Consider the following 21529-nt stretch of genomic DNA (forward strand, 5'->3'; position numbering starts at 1 on the left):
GAGCAGAAGGGTCTTGAGAATATGATAATCATTAAATGCTTTCCAGGATAAGATCAGCAACGAACCAAGCTGAACTTTTCACTTTCATTCTCTAAGTGATGAGCGAATCTCTCCTGTTTCACTTTGCCGAAAAATTTGTAAACCCACCTGAAAATTTACAAATTGAATTGAAGCCAATGGGTTTTTCTTCTGTAAAATACAAGTGGGTGTTTTTTTTCGTGGCAGTGTTTTTTGTGCAAATTATATTGGGGTAAATGGGCGTTTGGCACCAGGTTTTTTCAAAGCAGAATTTTGCCATGGTTTGGCGAAAATATTGTCAGATGATGATGAAACACAGAATTTCACTGGAAATACATACCTGTTGAAAAATTTCACCCATTACTATTGTTTCATGGCCAGCAGCTAGAGGGTATTTTTCTTTAATAAGCATTAATGTTCTATATAGTCATTTACCCTAAATCTGTCGCCCTACGCGGAAGGCTCTAAGGAGCCTATAAAAGAATTACTCCCCTGCTGGGTGATACTCCTTAAATTATATATAACTGCCTCTTTAATACAGGTATGGCACCTGTTATTCATAATTTTCTGGACCTGGGCATTCTGGATAACGGATTGTTCCATAATTTGGATCTTCATACTTTGTCTACTAGAAATACATGTAAACATTAAATAAACCCAATAGGCTGGTTTTGCTTCAAATAAGGATTAATTATATCTTAGTTGGGATCAAGTACAAGCTACTGTTTTATTATTACAGAGAAAAAGGAACTCATTTTTAAAAAGTTGGATTTTTTGGATAAAATAGAGTCTATAATCTGTAATTCAGAGCTCTCTGGCTAATGGGTTCCGGATAACAGATCCCATACCTGTATATTAATGTAACATACTTGTGTACCAGTAAAATGATCTCCCCTGTCAGGATCTGGTGTCATTCCCATTAGACAGGTTCCTATCCTAAACCTCATCGTATAAATAGATATACTCCCAATGACTCACTCTTGCGTACTGTCAAAACATGGCAAATGAAGGCAGATGGCGCCACGGGAAAGAATGGAGAATATTAATGAACATCTTAGTTCATGCTCAGTATAGTCCTGTCACTTTCTCAAATTCACCAGCTGTTTTTGTTCTTACTTCTTGTTCTGCTAGGCCATGCTTAACATTATTTTTGTTGTTACTTCTGTACATGACCACTATGTATAGGAGAAGAATAATGCAACCCATTTTACATACACGAGTCTGAGAACACTCCGTAATGAAGTCAGAGATGTCTGTTGCATGGAGATTTGGGATTTAGTTACTTTCACATTTATTCGATTTTTTGCAATACGTTTTTTTAAACCCTAAAAATGAATATGGATTAAAATTGCCATATTTTATATACTGAACTTATTGCACCAGCCTAAAGTTTCAGCTTGTCAATAGCAGCAATGATCCAGGACTTCAAACTTGTCACAGGGGGTCACCATCTTGGAAAGTGTCTGTGACACTCACATGCTCAGTGGGCTCTGAGCAGCTGTTGAGAAGCTAAACTTAGGGGTCGTCACTAATTATCCAGCAGAAAATGAGGTTGGTCTGTAATATAAGCTGATGCTACAGGGCTGATTATTAAATTCTGATACTAATTACACTGGTTTCTGTGCTGCCATGTAGTAATTATCTGTATTAATTACTAATCAGCCTTATATTGTGACATTTCTATTCTATGTGTACTGTATATTGTGAGTGGGTCCCTAAGCTCAGTAAGTGACAGCAGCACTGAGCATGTGCAGTAAATCAGCAGAAAAGAAGATGGGGAGCTACTGGGGCATCTTTGGAGACACAGATCTTTACTGCTAAAGGGCTGTGGTTGCCTTGGGCTGGTACAGACAGGGCCGCTCCGGCCATGAGGCAAGGTGAGAATCTTGCCTCAGGCGGCACGGAGCGGCCAGTTACCAGGGGCGGCAAAAAGCCGCCTCTGGTAACTTTAAGAGCCGAATTTCCGTTTTTTAAAACGGAAATTCGGCTCTTCTAGCGCAGCTAGCGCAATTGCGCTCACTGCACTAGCGATGTGGCCCCTCCTCCACCCGCTCCGACGCTGGTAGTTAGAAGAGCGGAGCAGGAGGAGGGGCGGCATTGGGGCTGCTGCCTCAGGCGGCAGCAGCCCCTGAAACGTGCCTGGGTACAGAAGCCCAAAACATAAGGGCAGATTTATCAAGGGTCGAATTTAGACTTCATGGGAGTCTTTTAAAACTCCCATGGACTCAAAATTCGACCAGTCGAAAATTTATTTTAAAAAAATCGAATTTTCAAAACTCTGGTGAATAGGATCGATTCAAGTTTTTACTCTGAAAAAAAAAAACAAATATCAGGAAGGCTGCAAACAACTCCAAATTGATCCCAGGATGTCTCCCATTGACTAAAACAGCAATTCAGCAGGTTTTAGGTGGCAAATAGTCGAATTTGAGTTCTTAAAGGGCCAGAGTATGATAAATCTCTAAATTTGAATTTTAAAAAAAAACCTCAAATCAAATTTTAACAATTCCATAGTCGAATTTGACAATTTTGGCCATAAAAAAACTCGAAAATTCGAATTCTAAATTCGATTTTTCAATTCAACCCTTGAGAAATCTGCCCAATAATGTACAACATTTCTAACCTACTTCTTTAGTAAAGCTTTAGTTCTCCTTTAATGAAGTCCCTATTCAAGCAATGATGTGTACTGATGCATCTTTAATAAGGTACATGTGTCTGGAAGGTTGTTCTCTCTGTGAGGAGCCACCCTAGGATAAGTTTAATCATAACAATTGGAATATCATATTTTGTACACATCAAATAAGTCCAGTACAGAGGAAAAAGAAACATAAAATGATATATAGGTATTGGATCCATTATCTGGAAATCAGTTATCCAGAAAACTCAGAATTACAGAATGCCCGTATGCCATAGACTCCATTATAATGAAAAAATCTAAGAATTATTTATTTTTTCTCTGTAATAATAAAACAGTAGCTTGTACTGGTTCTTAACTAAGATATAATTAATCCTTATTGGAAGCCAAATCAGCTTTTTGGGGTTATTTAATCTTTACATGATTTTCTAGTAGACTTAAGGTATGAAGACCCAAATTAAGGAAAGATCCGCTATCCGGAAAACCCCAGGTCCTGAGCATTCTGGATAACAGGTCCCATACCTGTACCTGTATATGAAGAGCAAGACAAAGCTATTGGTTTGCTACAGCGGTGATGCTTGGCAATTTTAATTTTCAATGTACAATAAGCTGGAGGTCTCTTTGGTTAATGACATTTGTTAAACATTTTGTTCACCTTTAAATTACCTTTTAGTATGATGTAGAGAGTCATATTCTGAGACAATTTGCATTTGGTTTTCATTTTCTATTATTTGTGGTTCTTGAGTTATTTAGATTTTTATTCAGCAGCTCTCCAGTTTGCAATTTCAGAAATCTGGTTGCTAGGTGTGAGTTTTCAGCGGGAAAAAATTGGAATTGTGTAAATTGATCAAGTTTTCGAACGAAACTCAAACATCATGAAGGCAATTAACATCTTCAAATGGTTCAAGGGACCTCTGCCATTGACTCCTACATGACTGTCAAAATGTTTTAGATGGTGTATTTTCTGATTCTAGCTCTTTCTAGCTTCGAGGTATACTAAATCTCGAAGAATTTGAGTTTTCCTTTTTAACCCAAAAATAAATTTTTGACTCCAATATAACCTCGAAGACTCGTATTGTGGAAAACACAAATCAAAACTCAATAAATCTGCCCCTAAAACTTAAAGGTGAACCACCACTTTTTCATTCAGTACACACGTATAGATTTCAGATGCTTCATGCTATATATATATATATATATATATACACACACACAGTCTCGGTGATCCGCACTCCTCTGGGCAATTCATCTCATGCACCCGGGTACTGCTCCTGGGAAATAGTAGATACAAACGAAAAATAGTAGCGCACTCCTGGGATTTCTTTGATAAAAAGAAAAAAGTTTATTTACTCATCATTACAGTAATCAACGTTTCGGCTCGTGTCCAGAGCCTTTGTCCAAGCCCAATCTTGATAAAGGCTCTGGACACGAGCCGAAACGTTGATTACTGTAATGATGAGTAAATAAACTAATTTTTTATCGAAGAAATCCCAGGAGTGCGCTACTATTTTTCGTTTGTATATATATATATATATATATATATATATATATATATATTTATATATATATCTCTTAGATACTTTTTGTATGTGTTGTTGGCATTTAATAACCCATTAGTCCATCAGGATTTGTCTCAAGCAGGGTCGGACTGGGCCGGCGGGACACCGGGAAAAAACCCAGTGGGCACTGCCGGCCTAGACCTGATCCTCACCAGCAATCCCCCAGCTGTCGATCTCCCTCCCCTGACTCGCTGAAGGTAGGTAGGGGAGTGGCATTAACCCTGTAGGGGGGTGTGGACGGAGCAGGGGGGCCCCTGAGCCTTTTGGGTGGTGCAGGTAGTGAAGAAGGGGGCTCATTGTAGTGTGGGCAGCGCAGTGGAGGAGGCACGAGGGGTTTTCAAGTCCTTTGTTGTGCAAAAGGCCCACAAGAAGGCAACCAAGACCCTCAATGTGATCTGTGATTGGCTAGATCTTGCCATGTTCAACTCTGGGACCTCACTTTGCAGACCCAGACGGACTGACCGCGCATTCACTTTCATGCATGCAACATGTCATTCACCCGCAGCCAAGGTCTTGTAGCCGACAGCTCAGAGGTTCCCCATTGATACTTGAATCTTGCAAGAGGAAAAAGCAGCTTAGGTTTCCACTGTTCACAAACGAGTGTCTCATTTCACTACTTGGCCTGGCTGCTCCCATAAGGGACACTTTTCTGCATGTGTGATCAATATTTTCGTTGTTGGAAAAGGTCTTACCGGAAACTAGAACATTTATCATACAATTAATCTTTTGCATTCAATTTTAAAAACGCCTGCGAGTGCGGTATTTTTTTTTTTTTGTGGCTAAATGGGAATGTTTTATTTACACTATTTATATAGCCCCAACAAAGGAAAATTCTCAGCTGATATTAAAGCATACTTGCTCAGTGCATTGCTTTCTGGAATATTTATCGGGGAGCAATTTCTCAAATAATGACTATAATATAGTCAAAGACTCTCATCCCTTCTCCATCCTTATATCCAATGATTCAAAGAGATCCAATGTCACTGCAAATACAGTAGATTTGCTATAACACTGTGTACTTCATCTAATTTACTATTCCTGAATGTTCCCATTAACAAATTTACCCTTCCTCTGTGATGGAGACCTCCGGGAAGCACAAGTGGTTAATAAACCATCTTTGTTGAATAAAGTGCTGCCTGACTGATTGCTTTGTAAATCCTACATATGTTGTACTGTATCAGATGGAAATCAGCACTCAGAATGATTGATCTGGTGTTTTATGCCTCAGCTCTTCTGTCTCATTGCAGATTCAATGTGTGTGGGTTATTGAGCGCTAAAATATGAATTAAATTCTTTGTTCCATAACCTGAAGAGCTTACGATCACTTCTTGCCCTAATGTGTCCTCAGATACATCTGTCATTGGCTTCAGAGCTATCCACTCTATAACATCCAGTAGCCTGAAGTCTAAACTGAGTCAGCAGGAGCCCTAGGGGAAAGCTGAGAGGAGGTGGGGGCTGCTGGTAGTCTGGAGGGAGAGGATGAATGGTGCTGGGGGTGGGGGAAGCACTCAGCATATAGGGTGTGCTACATAGGATTGTGCAGTGCTGTCCAGAGTGCTTAAATGAAGAACAGGTATGGGATCTGTTATCCAGAATGCTTGGGCCCTGGATTTTCTGGATAAGGGGGTCTCTCCTTAAAGGGATACTGTCATGGGAAAAAGAAATTCAAAATGCATCAGTTAACAGTGCTGCTCCAGCAGAATTCTGCACTGAAATCCATTTCTTAAAGGAGCAACCAGATTTTTTACAATGGGAAGGTAACCAGATAGCAGCTCCATAACACAAGAAGCTGCCTGGTAGATCTAAGAACAGCACTCAATAGTAAAATCCAGGTTCCTCTGCGACACATTCAGTTACGTTGAGTAGGAGAAACAACAGCCTGCCAGAAAGCAGTTCCATCCTAGGGGCAAATTTACTAATTATTATCTCCAAAAATTGGCCAGCAACGGCTTTGCTCACATCGCAACACTTTATAGGCGTAGATTCACCAGGAGAACGCTAATTCACTAAAATCCGAAGTTGTGTCTAGGGTGCCGAACACTGGCGAAGTTGCGATATCGTTACTGCGGCAAGCAAAGCAAAGTCAGTGGGAAGTTAAAGTTGAATGGACGTATATGTTGCAGCAAATACATTACATTACACAAGCCCAGGGAACCTTAATAAAATAAAATCAAGTTGTTATATTGCCCTACACAAGAGCCCAGTTTATAGTTTAGGTGCCATATGTTAGGAAATGTAGGGAGGAAGCAGGTTACCCCAGAAAAAATGTACGATCTTTTGCAGCCTATCACCCTGAAAAATGAAAAGTTACCAGCGTTTTATGGGACTTAGAAAAAATTTTCAACAATTTTTTTAGGAAGTCCTATCTACTCTTTTGCATTTCGCCTGGTCTGAGGTGGCGAAGGCAAGTCTGGCGCAAGAGGTAACATTCAGTAAAATCCTCATCTTAGTGAATTTGCAAAGTAACGCTTTTTTGCCAGAGCGAAACTTCGACTGGCATAAGAGTGCAAAGTAGTGCTAGGGTTTATCTCCTTTGCTAGCGAAGTTATGCCAGCGACCATTAATAAATTGGCGAAGTACCGAAATGACGTCACGCTGATCCATGTATCTTGCACTGATGAGATCTAACAAGATGAAACAGGCTGTCTGCAAGTTTGGATATACATCTGAACTATTAGGCTGTATCTGTGCTAAAAACCAGTGGTTATGGATACATAGTTGGTCAAAGAGACGTAAAGGAGTGATTTGCATGTTGCTGCCCATAATGCCTTATGTGAGAGTCAACTTTCATTTTTGCCATTGAGGCAGTGCTGTGTATATGGCACGAGGCAAGTTAATACCTTCTGTTTTCAGAAGGCTTTATTCGGCATGTGAAGGGCTTTTTGGCTCCTCTTAGCCTGTCCACTGCCTCACCCTAACCAGGCTAGGTTCTCTGCTTCTAACACAGTGCCAAGTGTAATGATCCCAGAGAAAAGGCTAATCTGTAAAAGATGAAGAATTGGACTCTATGGGAAATGGCTTTCCTGTATAACAGAGCCTTCTGGATAACACGGTTCCAAATAATAATAATAATAATTAATACCTGTATAAGGGGCGCTATTCTGGTGGAAGCATCTAAGCCCCACTGAAGAACTATCCCTACTCCTTTTGCTTCCAGGCCTCCCTCCATTCTTTGCTCTTCCAATAACCGCACCCTACAATTAGCCTTTTAATCGCAAATTGCTCCTCATCCACTTCATGCAATTTAGCAATTAGCCCCTTTTTATGTACAGTCTGTGCCATTCTGTATTAGATGAGGGCGACATCAAGAAGTTCTCACGCTTGCTCAGCAGCCTGGGGTCTAACAAGCTCTTCTTTAGATCACTGACCTTTGTCTGCAAGAGGCACACGGTATCACACTGGGCTGCTTTTATAGAGTAGAGCACTCAGCGAGCAGGGATACTATTATAACTTAATAGGTTCTGAAAGGTTTAGAGACCTTATGTTTATGGCTAAATATATTTTTAGTGGCTAAACTACAGCTGTCTTTCTGTTCTGAGAATTGTAGTTCACAACGGCATTGAGTATGTTCTTCTCCTTCTTTCTGTTCGGTAGACCAGTCCTACAGTTTCTTCTGTAATAAATAATCCCTATGATCCATTCACTTCTTCAACTCTACATTAACTGAGCCTGTAACCACTCCCCTAATGACAATGCTTCCAACATCAACTGCTACTATAGCAAATCATTATTATTACTGCATAGTATTTCCTCTAACCACACCCTTTTATCTTTCATACGGAGCTTTCTATGAAATTGCCTCTTCCTGTACCTTGGAGCTCATATTTCTACTCCCAGGAGCTTATAGGGCAGCTACCCTTAAGCTGGCCATAGACGCAAAGATCTGATCGTACGAATCGAGGATTTGTACGATTTTCGAACCGTGTGTGGAGAGTCCCGACATTTTTCGTCCGGCGGAGATCGGTCGTTTGGTCGATCGGACAGGTTAGAAAATTTCTGTCGGCTGCTGATAATATCTCTGCGTGTTTTGCCGATCGTACGATTTTCAGTGGGAGACTGTCACTAGCTTTGGTTGGACATAACTTTCGTACGATTGCTGTCAGGGGTAGAACTTTGCTGATCTGTTTTTTAACTAATCTGACTGGTAAGACTTTGATCTGAATGGTTAGTGGCGGGTCGGGAGATGGGAAAGTCCGATCGTACGATGATTCGTACGATCGGATCTTTGCATCTACGGCCAGCTTAAGTGTCTTCATTATCTTCTGTGTATAATGCTTGTTCTACGTAGTTCCATTACCTTTACTCAGAGACAGCAGTGCTGCTTGCATGACCATCTTTCCCAAGATCCTAAGGATGGGTAGGGCTCTTTTAGCATTGCCATTGTCTACATTTGTGTTTTTTCCTGGTGCCGCTTTAAAAGGCAATATATTATAAAGCTAATGTTATATAGAGCCCTGCTAAATTTATTACTTAGTATCTATTGGCCCTAACTGGTCCTTATAATTCAGCCTTTAGTAGCAATTTAACTCCAACAGCTTCTAACCATTTTGTGCCAGGAAAAGTTTTCAAGTGAGTTGTCAATATCATTGGTTACCTGCTGCAGATTGAACCCCTTGTCATAAAAATCACAAATTAGGGTCATTTTTTTATATATATAGTATTTATATGAGATATACAGCCTAAGGCCTTTCAACAGTTGAGTTGCAGTTTGCCTTAGACCAAAAGCCGGTGGTGGGGCATCCCTGGAATAAACAGTTGGAAGAACTGGTCAACTCTGCATTGCTTGGGACCACTTTTCCTATTGTAGTTCTGCAACCCTTATCCTCACCCTTCATAATGCCACATATAGTACACCTTCCCAGGATACCCCAAATGCTTGACTTGAAAGGAGATAGGCCAAAGGTCTTTATGTCTAGACAGATAATAGACTATTCCATGCTGTGACAAAAGATCTGGAGATAGGCAGAGGATTCTGAGGATTATAATACAGGCATGGGACCTGTTATGCAGAATACTCGGGACCTGGGTTTTCTGGATAATGGATCTTTCTGGATAAGTGATCTTTCTGGATGTTCACTTAGATCTAAAGTCTAATACAAAGTCATGTAAACATGACATAATCCCAATAGGCTGGTTTTGCTTCCAATAAGGATTAATTATATTTTAGTTGGGATCATGTTTAAGGTACTGTTTTATTATTACAGAGGAAAAGGAAATCATTTTTTAAATTTGGATTATTTGGATATGGGAGGTGGCCTTTCTGTAATTCAGAGCTTCCTGGATAATATGTTTCCGGATAACGGATCCTATACCTTTATATATATATATAACAATATATCTGCAGGGGCCTACTTAGCATATGGGAGTTTGGAGGTAGCAACAGAGAGATCTATTTGGTCAGTTTGCTATGTTATTGCTATAGGATGAATGAAGATAGGTCATGGTTTGACTCGGTGATCATATTGCCAGCCAATCAGACAGAAGCCAAAGAATACCATTTTCTTGGGGAGGTCAGCCAATTAACACTGATGTTTCAGGAGGCCCGTGGTGATCTTCAGCTTGTGAATCTTTGTAGCCACTAATATCTTGGCTAGGGCCCAAGAGCACCTTGTTAGTGAAGAGCCTCAGCTGGCATTGACTCTTGCACCACAGGGAGCCTTTTGTTCACATATTGGCCACTTACCCATCGGTGGTTAATGGGGACGTACATTTCCCTGATAAAGTGTGATGTGTAAAACAGAATCTATTTTCTTTGTCTTGTAGAAAAACAGAACAGGTGTAATTTCAGTAAGGATGCACCGAATCCACTATTTTGGATTCGGCCGAACCCCCAAATCCTTCTCAAAAGAATAGCCGAATACCGAACTGAATCTGAATTCTAATTTGCAAATGCAAATTTGGGATGGGAAGGGGAAACATTTTTTACTTCCTTGTTTTGTGACAAAAAGTCACGCGATTTCCCTCCCTATCCCTAATTTACATATGCAAATGACGATCGGATTCGGCTGAGCAGGTGAAAAAGGCCGAATCCCGAACCAAATCTTGTATTCGGTGCATCCCTAAATTTCAGTGTAATGGAAACCATTAAAGGGGAACTATCGTGAAAATGAAAATATAATATAAGCTTCCTCATACTGAAATAAGAAACTTTCTAAATACAATCAATTAAAAATGATGCATTGTTTCTAAAATAATCAAGTTTATATTCGCTGTTCCTTTCTCAACATCTGTTTCTCCTCATTCTCTCTTCATGCAGCAGAATGGGGGGAAGTTAGGACATAGGCCAACTGGATTTCTCAATGGCTGAAGAACTGAGAGTGCTGTAAATGCATATTTACTGATACGACTCCATGTCCTCCATGCATGACCAAGTATTCACTAGCAGTTGCAGACCAACTAAAGATCTCACGCCGATGGAATGTCATGGTGCTGAGTAACAAACCAGTCCCAGTCAAAGTTGCCAAGCAATTGGTCTCTACTGGGCAGCTGGGGACCCAAGATATATGGAAGGTGTCAGTAAATTTAGTCTGGTGATCTATAAGCAAAACAGAGGGCTGTGGTCAATCCTACTAGGCAACATAACATATTTCAGAGTGAGGGGGGTCCTAGAGTCCCTTTAATGTCTTCATTCCTCTTGGCCTTGTGCTTTTCTACCATCCTACTCTTTCATAATCCCTTTTTCCCTTTTTATTTATTCTTGTCCCTTTAGTTTTATCATTGTCATTTATCTATTCTTTCCTGTCCTCTCCACCTAGAGTGTCGTTTCTTCTCCGCTTTTCCTTCTCCACTTTTCCTCTCCTCCCCCACTATCACTCTTTTTGGTTCCTTTTGTACGGAACCCTCTGCAGTATCTGGGCTGCGTCAGCATTTCATCACTGGATATTTAGTCTGACACTGTAATATTCTTCAATTCCTCACTATCAACTGGTCTGGCCTCTCTCAGCTCCTTGCTGGTCAGGATTCCTCGCTTGTTCTCTTGTATAAAAATTGTCTGTCCAATTGGAAAAATATGTTAAAAACACAAATACTGTGAGTGATAAGAGAGGCTTGCGTGAGTGTAAAGATGCATGTCTGCCTATATATATATATATATATATATATATATATATATATATATATATATATATATATATATATATATATATATATATATATAGGCTAATTATAAATAGTGGTGGATCTGTTATATAAGGTGTCAAGCTGCTTTACTCCATGTGTGCAGTGTATCTGTATTGTGTTTACAACACTGTATTTAGGAATTGGTTACTGAGAATATTTTCATATTGATCATTTTGTCACACATTGGAACCTGTCCCCAGGCTTGTTGTTTTTTAACTCTATATATGGCACAATTGAATTATGCGGAGCTTTACAGAGTATGTGTTATGATATAAACCAGTGTTGGACTGGCCCACCGGGATACCAGGAAAACTCCCGATGGGCCAAGGTGTCAGTGGGCCCTCCTGCTTCTAAACTTTTGGATTATTTCATGGCCATTCCCTATTTCTATGAGAATAAAGAGGCTAAATAAATGGAATAATAGGTTATAATATGTTAAGAAAAGAGAATAGGAGAATAGAGGTTGAGTAACTAAAGGAAGAAAACAATGCTTTGAGCGGGCCCCTGGTCTAAAGGTTTTTGGGTGGGCCCCTGGTCTAATTGTTTTTGGTGGGCCCCTGGTGTCCCAGTCCGACACTGATATAAACTGTTTTCCTGACCTGATTTTGCTCTTATAGAGACTTGATGCCACACTATGACTAGGCTATTGCAAAGAACATCTCATAGACTCCACTGCAATATGGGGTCAATGTGACAACCAAAAAAAAACATTTAATTCAGACAGGGCTATTTTAAGGCCTTGGTGGGCCTTGGGCAAAAAAAAACACTTGGTGGGTCCATATTACATATTTTTTTTTAACCACACCTACTTTTTTGGCCACATCCCTAAATACAGCAAAATTTGAGGGATTTACTGCATTTCAGAAAACAGAGTGTGTGCGGATCCGTAAAATTTTGCTGTTACTAAGGGACCTGGCCAGGTCAACGGAGGGCCAGCACCACCAGTGCAGTACATGTGAATTGCAGGAGTGCGGTGGATTCATCACACATCCCTAAACACCCATGTTACTACAGCACAAGTCAGTATAACTACTATTCAAAATGAGGATATTAACCCCATACATGCCAGTATAATACAATAGAAAATCAGCATATTAACCCCAGGTGTGCCAGCATAAATACTACAGAAAATAGTGTAAGTAAGGAGGGCAGCGGGAGTGACAATGACGGTGGCAAGGGTAGTAGGGAGGGAAATAAATTCATCCCCCCCCAAATCAATGGGCCCTGGGCAGATGTCGAATTGGTTCTATGGTTAAAAACAGCCCTGAATTAAGGGATTTAACATTCCTAGCTCCAAATGCAGTGGCTCCCGAAGTGTGGAGCTGGCTTCTCTAGGAGGCTTGGAGCACTGGCAGAGGGCAAAGCCAAGTGAAGTCTAGTTAGGAAAATGTTTGTTTGTTCTACTAGATAGACCTGAAAGCTGACCAGATATGACCAGCTTGAAGATCGGTTGGTGAAGGGTGATAATGAAAATGTATTTGCTGCCCTAGATATGCTTAGAACCATTGTATTAAAGGGGTAGCACACCTTTAACTTTTCAATAGGTCTACATTTTTAATCGTTTTTGAATTTGCCGCTGCCTTCTCTCTCTTTCCAGCGTTTAAATGGGGGGTCACTGGCCCCACCAACACTATTGCTCTGTGAGGCTGCAATTTGTACTGCTAATGCTACTTTTAATTACATATCTATCTATTCAGATCCTTGCCTATTCATATTCTCATTCAAAACACTACCTGGTTGCTATGGTAATTTGGACACTAGTAACCAGGTAGCTGCTGAAATTCCACATTGGCTACTAAGCACTTAAGGTACTAAGGTACTTAACTACCAAATGCAACACCACATACACTTCCACATTTCTCACCCACTTAATTCGATCTTGCCCACTCCCACACCTTGTGTATTACTCCCTTCCCTTTAGAGTGTAAGCTCTTTCTGCATAGGGCCTTCCTCACCTCTTGTACCGGTATTGATTTTCATGTATGTAACTCCATATGTTCTATGTATATAATTCATGTGATTTAGTTGTATAATTACATTTACTTTACAGTGCTATGGAATATGTTGGCGCTATATAAATACATGTTAATAGCAAAAAGCTAAATAATTAGCAAAAACACACAAGACCACTGAACAAAATTACTTTCATCCAACTTATAATATGGTTTTCCTTTTAATTAACTGAGCTGTGACTGTGTTACACATCTCTGTGTTCTAAGGCAGTTAGTTTTATCTGTCTGTGCCTCTAGAAACAAGAAAATATACAGGTGTGGGATCTGTTATCCAAAAACCTGTTATTGAGAAAGCTCCGAATTACGGGAAAGCCATCTCCCATAGACTGCATTTTAATCAAATAATTCAAATTTTTTAAAATGATTTCCCTTTTCTCTGTAATAATAAAACAGTAGCTTGTACTTGATCCAAACTAAGATATAATTAATCCTAATTAGAGGCAAACCCAGCCTATTGAATTTATTTAATGTTTAAATTAATTTTAAGTAGATTTGGGGGTTATTTATTAAGTCTGAATGCCAAAAACTAAAAGTTTTAAGGTTTTTTTTGACAATTAAATCAGAATTTTTAGTGAAAAAAAACTTGCATTTTTTGGGATTTATTACACCCCTAGTATAGAAAAAGACTGAATCTGAAAATCCGGCATCTCAGACCTGCTGAGGTTGTATATAAGTCAATGGGAGAAGTCCCGAAGATATCCTGATCTGCACTGGTTTTCGGTTAAAAATCCGAAAAAAAAATTGAGTTTTTGGTGAGCAAAATCAGAAAAAAATTTGTACGATCTGTGTTTTTTTCCCAAACTCAGGAAAATGCATTAATAAATAAAGGGAAATAACCTGTGCGGATATAGTCAGAGTATATTAAGAGAAAATAATGAGATAAATTCGGGTTTTGATAAATAACCCCCTTATCGTATGAAGATCCAAATTACGGTAAGATCGATAAACCCCAGGTGCCAATACTTCTGGATAACAGCTCCCGTACCTGTACTGTAACTCATTGGGCCTCACTTATGCAGAGCAACCGATCAGAACACACACCAGACTAATTCAAAGCTAAACTAATGCAGTTTACAATTTATATATATTAATATATAAATGAATAATGTGTTCTTATGTTTAAAATGTGGACAGGCACGCATTAGAATTAAATGGTGCATCAAAAAAACAAGGAATGTAATGAATACTAATTAGAATATTTGGCTGGAAAGTAATTAATGAAGTTGTTCTACTGTGTGTTTGGCTGTGAGCATATTCTGGTTACAAGATACATAAGGTACCCACAGACTTGTTTTGTGGGGTGTAGAGTCTATTCTTCATTTAAACAGCACTGTCATGCCCCGCGGCGCTTTACACAGATTATACATCATTCCTATCAATTCCTGCCCCAGTGGAGCTTACATTCACACAGTTTTCTCAGAATCCACCAGTCTGTATGTTTGGGAGTGTGAGAGGAAACCCACGTAGACACTGGGAACAATATACAAGGGGTGCAAGTGTTAGAGCGCAGTGACAAGTGTGGACATTTTTTTTTATACTTTGCACACTACATTTTTTTTTATACTTTGCACACTACATTCTGCTTTGAAAATGCCCCCTGGCTAGAATCAAACTTAGGCATTGGTAAACTTCTTTCACCTGTAAAGGGCTGCTGGGAGTTGTAGTTTATTAAAAGCTGGAGGGCTATAGGGTTGGACATCCCTGGTATAAGGATTTTTTTCAGTGCCCTGGAAGCCATCAGCACCCAGTTCTCAAATGTTGCACCATATTTTCGGCACAGTTCCAGTGTTTAACACCTTTGCTGCCAGAATCAAGGCTGCTGTAGGGTGCAGGTGGTGTGGCACCCAATGCATCTGTCAGTACAGTAATCTCTCATCTGACCCTGCACACGCTTCCCTCTCTTCCCTTCCTATTCGTTAATAATTCAGCACTTGCTCTATTACTCTATTTCTTTTATCCCATTTTCGGCATGCACTCTTTCCTCCTACACTTATTATTGCATCAGATCCTATTTCTGGGCCTTTGCATTAAAATACAATTTATTCTTACAGGTAGACGTATTTTACCGCATTCGCAACCTCCCTGCAGTGCTCAGTCTTCCGTTCTGTGACCCCCTTTTCCAGTTCCTCCCACACTTTCTCTGCTGACACATCTTCCTCTCCCAATTCCCCCTTCTGTTTTCACTGCCCTACTTTTCACATGCTCCTTTCCCAGGGGCACTTCATGTCCTCCTGTGACTAACTTCAAAGAGTGTGAGAAACGGGCATGGGACCCCCCAAACACAAATATCTTCCTTCCCTAGCCTCAACCTACACTATCCCCTGAGTCTTCATTACCAGAAATTACACCAATTAGTGACTTTGCGAGTTAACTTCTGACTAGGGGTGGCTGAATATGCAATATACATACTATATATATATGTGTTAGACTGTAAGCTCCACTGGGGCAGGGACTGATGTCAGTGATGTATAATCTCTGTTAAACACTGGCACTATATAAATAAAGGTTAACAATAATAATATACATATAAAACCCCTTTACTACCACCAACTTATTAGGGGGGTCTCTTAAAAAGCTTCTATTTTCCTGAATCCCCATATAGTCCTTGCTTATTACCCAAAGGTCTTAGCACACGACAAGGGTAAAAAATGAGTCAGGTTTAAATCCCTCTCGGGTTATAGTTGGCTTATAAGGGATCTGTGAAACGTCAGGCTTTTAAAAAATAAATAAATAAACAAATTGACAATTTCTGATATATTTACAGATCCCTGGACGTAGGGGGCTTATTTAAGAACAATGTGCAAATTTGCCAGTACCCTGTGGCAAGGAATTGATTGGTGCAACTTTGCCCAGTATTGATAAATGACCCCCCGGTGTGTCTTCGGAAAACGAATCGATCCAAGCGTCATCCAACCGACGATTTTGATTTTAACCCGCAGGGGAGGCAGTTCAGGGAAATGAGTCGCCCTGAAGAAGTGGAGATTTGTCGCTGGGCGACTAATCCCCCCGAATCTGCCCGTGTGTCGTGACCCTTACATGTTATGGCAGCTTCAGTGGATTCAGAAGTTTAGGTGCAGACAGGGGTCCTTCTGCACTCTCCAGATCAAGTCAGCAGCTTATGGGTCCATCCTGCACCATAAAGTTCACACATATCTATCCATAAAGTTCACACATATCTAAAGGTTAACAATAATAATAATATACATATAAAACCCCTTTATTACTGCCTGCATATTGGGGAAGGGGAGGTCTCCATACATAACCCATGACTGGCATTATTGACTCTTAACATCAAACCTGATGATTGACAGTTTTCCTGGAGATCAGCTGTTCCCCACATGCAGTGCCTTCAGAATGAGGATTCTGCAATCCTATGGGACACCAGTTGTATCACTTGGCTTTCCGTAGCAACAGCACTCTGTGAATTGGCTTGGACTGCTGCTTTTCTGGCCGATAATCACTACTGTGTGCCATATGAGCCATGATTCCCATTAAATGTAATTGGAATCAACTTTAGAGTATTGTTACCACTATAAAAGGTGCTACTAACTCTAGTTGCCAATTACTGGTGTTACTTTTTTTTAAATCTTGTTTTTGTTCTTTTCTTTAACCAATTATTAATCAGTTTCTCTTTCCTCCCCCCCCTTTTACAGGTCTCGTAAAACTAGGGGTTCATTGTGTCACGTGTCAAAAGGTCGCCATCAAAATCGTCAATCGAGAGAAACTCAGCGAGTCTGTGCTAATGAAGGTAATTAACGCCATGGAAATTCCTACTGCAGCCTTTCTTTTAAATAATATATTTTAATGCAAAAAAGGGGCATGCAATAAATATGAGAAGGACATTTGGAAATGGAGGCACCTTCCCCTTTTTAGCATATACACCGAGTGTTAGTTGACTAATGTAGTTGGTGGTGTTGCTTCTGTGTGCAGTAGGGTTATAGACATATAGTAGGCTTTGAATAAATAACGGGGCTGGTACAAAAGGCGAGGGGTGAAGGTGGAAGTCTTTGTGTGTGCCTGGGGTGGGGGCGAGCAGCAGATGTCCCATGTAGCAGTTGAGCTTTATGGTTCTGGGGTGGGGAGCAGATGGAACAAGGATGGTCTGAAAGGCTGAACAGAAGCAGCAGGTGCCTTGTTATTAACCCGTCCCTTGCCAGAAAGTGTAGTAAACCGGTGTAGGCTAGGGAACGGAGGATAGTTGCCTTGGGTTCACAGCAGGCTTCCTGGATAAAAGTAAGTAAATAAAAGTATGAATATGGTGGCAACAAGATATTTTCAGTATTCGTATATATTAGTTGTGCAGGCTGCAGCCCTCTAGCTGTTGTTGAACTGCAATCCCTAGCAATACACTGGCAACCAAATATGTCATTCAATAGCATATGGACTTTTTGTAGATATTCTCCCAGTGGGATCCCTGCCTTCCTCCATTGCCCCCTCTTTCCCAGGCCCGGATTTGTGGAGAGGCCTCCAAGGCCTAGGGCGGCAGGATTTTAGGGGACGGCATGCTGCCCAACCACACCCAAATTGGTTCAAAAAAATGGGGATGAGCAGGAGATACAAATTTTTAAAATTTCCTGTGCACTAATCCCCATTGCTCCGGTCCCAAAAAGGAGGGGACAGGGACGAGGACCGACAGCAGCCCTAGGGGTACCCACTATGTAAATCCAGCCCTGCTCTTTCCTGACTCTGGCCTGATGATGCTCTTAACATGCCCAGATTTGTATTAACCCCCTGTCCAGCAGAGGGCAGGATTCTGCCACAAAGTCTGTAGCCCTGATGTGTTTATTTCTATCTGTCATATCCATTAATAGTAAGGCTTTTCTTGAAATGTCACTGATTCCAGCTTCTTATATTATGCTATAGACGCATGGAGGAGCCCCAAGCAAAGGTTATATGAGGCTACAAAAAAAGGGGGGCAGATGTATGGCAGGGATAAATATCAGCTACTAGACTAGACTTGCTGCTTTAGCCATTACTGTGGTTTCAGCAGAAAAGGTAATAGGCACGACACACTATTGAGTAAAGGGAATGCTAGTGGCCTGACAGTCACAGATAGGGTTGCCAGCTGGCCAGTATTATACTGCCAGTAAAAATGATGGTTGATCCCAATGTTAAAAAAAGATCAATACTGTATATAGAAAGGCCAGTGTTTTTTCCGCAAAAGGTGGCAACCCTAGTCACAGAGCAGGGTAGAGGTCATTTAAGAAACCAACTGCCTAGGGGATTATTTATTATAGTCGAATGCCAAAAATGAGATTTCTCATTTCAGACCTGGTGAGGTTGCATATAAGTCAGTGGGAGAAGTCCCGAAGATATCCTGATCTGTGCTGGGTTATGTGTAATAATCCAAGGATTTTGTGGTTTTCGGGCAAGAATCCGAAAAAATAGAATTTTTTGGGAGGAAAATTTTAAAAAATGGTAAAATTTTCGGACGATTTGCACGAGTTTTTTTTTCCCAAACTGGATTTTTTTCGGGAAAATGTATTGATAAATAGAGGGAAATAACCCATGCGGATTTGGTCGGGTGTATAATACAGAAAAATAATGAGATAAATTTGGATTTTGATAAATAACCCCCGTACTGTACATTTGCAGTTTTGGGTTCTGTCATTTATCAATGTTTCAATAGCTCTCACATACTCTCACATACTTTATCATTGTTTTACTTTTATTACGGCAAAAAAACAAAAAAAAAATATCCTAATTGATTTTTTTTTTAACTTGCCGTAATCATTTTATTTCTGCTGCTTCCTTTTATATTCTAATAAAAACTACAGTGTGTCAATACGTGTGGGACTCTGCTGTTCTGGTGGTCCAGTCGAATCAGCAGTAACATTATCCATAGCTCTGCACTGTTTAATATAGTCATTTTTTTTAATAATGTCAGCAGAGAAAGGCACTGGGTTTTATGGTATTGCTCTACTTCTCGTAGCAGTTATATAAGGCTGAGTTGTGTCCGTGATATTGGAACCAAACCTGGTTTATTCAACAAGGCTTGGCTTCCTGGAAATACAGAACCATTAGCTTTGTGATCATGTTATTTGATCCAAACTAAGATATAATTACTCCTTATTGGAAGCAGAATTGGCCTACTGGGTTTATTTAATGTTCAAATTATGAAGACCCAAATTAAGGAAAGATCCGTTATCTGGAAAGCCCCAGGTCCCAGCAATTTCGGATAATAGGTCCCATACCTGTCGGCTGGTTTTGCTATCAATAAACAATAATTATATCTTAGTTTGTACCAAGTGCAAGCTACTGTTTTATTTTTATAGAGAAAAAGGAAATCATTTTTACAAATTTGGATTTTTTGGATAACATGGAGCCTATGAGAGATGGCCATCCTGTAATTCGGAGTTTACAGGATTTCCCGATAACTGATCTCATATTTCTTGTGCACAACGGGGAATCGGGTTTCTGTTATCGGGTTTGCTTTGCTGTTGTTGGCATGGGTTGTTGGCATGGTCTTCAAGTAAGAGGTTCTCTTGCGGTAGGGAAATACTAGTGTGGTCCATTGTTAAACAGCACTGGCAGTCATAAAAAAATAACAGAAACAAACTATTCATTTAAAGTGAGTGTATGAATAAATATAGGTGTAAGTGTCTCTATCTGGGGCCCTGCTTTCACCCTCCCTCACTTGCTGTGTCTCCGCCAGGTCCCCTCTCTGTGCCCTGCATTCATCAATCACACCTCCCCTGTAGCCTCCCCCCATCTCCGTTTGCCCTGTATCAGACTTGCTTACACCTTTGTCCCCACCTGACTCTGTCCGCTGGAACCCAGTGCGTCTGGCAGAAAATGATAAATGTTTCATCAACATTTGACATGAAGCCAACAGTGCAAGCTCAAACAGGCTCTTGCAGATTTTATGACTGGATTAGTCCTTAGCAGAAATTCTTGTCCAGGCCGATAAACTAGTATGTAGAAAGGAGAATAATATGCATAATAGACAGGCGTCGTTATCAGTTCCCAGCAGTAGACATTACTGAGCAACACAGGAGAAGAGGGTTTGATTAAGTCTGTTACTGGCACGTGCTAGAGCACTAAGGGCCACAGAATGGCACATACACATACACAGCCACATCTACCACATCATTTCAGATTTTGCCAAATTAGCCAATCTGCACCCCTTTTGGCCACTTACTGTACATGCTGGACCAAATCGGCTGATTCCAATCTTTGGAAATAGAATATTTGGAGACCTCAGGTCTCTGAGGAAGTGTTGTATCACGAAACGCGTCAGACCTCAGGTGCTAAGTTTGTCTGATTGATACTATGTCTTAATAAAGAATTTAACTTTTAATCATCTGGAGAAGAGCGATTTGTGTTTGATGCCCAGGAGTGCGCGGCCTCCAAATACTCTATTTGACTCTTCGCGTTCCCTCTAGTGACGGACTCGGGGCTGGCTGCACCCGGGTCACTACCTTTGCAGGGTAAGATTTTCAGCTTTGTTTTCATCATCGATTACATGAACAATAGACTAAGAAAACCCAGTGTTTTTACTTAAGAGTGGGGTCCGGGGCAATCTGCACCTGGACCAACCTTTGTCTACGGTGAGCAGGGTTCAGTCTGCAATAAATCAAATAGCTGAAATCAATACCCGCAAAATTTTCTATTTTTAAGATTGAAGCCAATTTTTAGAGCCGGATTTGCTTTTCTGTGAAGTGATTCCAATCTTTGGGCCTAAGCAGGTGCAATACATTTTTAGCCACCCCCCTGGTGCCAAGGTGGTACATCACATAATTCTTACCGATGCAGGTCCTGAGTCCCCTTTGCTAAGTGAAAAGTACTGGGAAATTCCTCTCTGGCAGTGTCTCCACCTAATGGGATCTGGGAATACACCTGCCGCTAGTTCCATTCGGAAAACATTCACACACACACACTATTATATAAAAATATAAACTTTATACAAAAAAAGTGCAATTTTAAAGGGGAAGTAAACTGTAACATTTTACACATAAATGCATTCAAAGCATGACCCACTATCCTAGGAACCTGTTGCAGTCAAGTCCTGGTAATGCCCTGCCAGGAAATGTCCTGCAACTCCATTTTGGCAGCCCAAGAGTCTCCATCCCTTGTCCCCAAAAGAGTACAAGTCCTAGGTTGCGCTACCTGCCCAAATAACTTTCCCCGATGGAAAGTATTTGCTCCCACGTGGCAGGCACACAAGCAGCCTGTTTCTCCAAAACAGG

At 40.5% G+C, this 21529-nt stretch overlaps 1 protein-coding gene across 7 annotated transcripts in view; it reads left to right on the plus strand.

Annotated features, from left to right (window-relative positions):
• The window catches only part of LOC108713833 (serine/threonine-protein kinase BRSK2), a 95064-nt gene that overhangs the window by 28891 nt on the left and 44644 nt on the right, over positions 1-21529 (plus strand). For all 7 annotated transcript variants that reach the window (XM_041589925.1, XM_041589927.1, XM_041589926.1 and 4 more), the window contains one exon: positions 16994-17088. In XM_041589925.1, the coding sequence (XP_041445859.1) occupies positions 16994-17088 (95 nt within the window). Of the gene's footprint in view, positions 1-16993; positions 17089-21529 lie in introns of those variants that run through there.

This window comes from Xenopus laevis, chromosome 4L (assembly GCF_017654675.1).
Source record: "Xenopus laevis strain J_2021 chromosome 4L, Xenopus_laevis_v10.1, whole genome shotgun sequence".
Lineage (NCBI taxonomy): Eukaryota > Metazoa > Chordata > Amphibia > Anura > Pipidae > Xenopus > Xenopus laevis.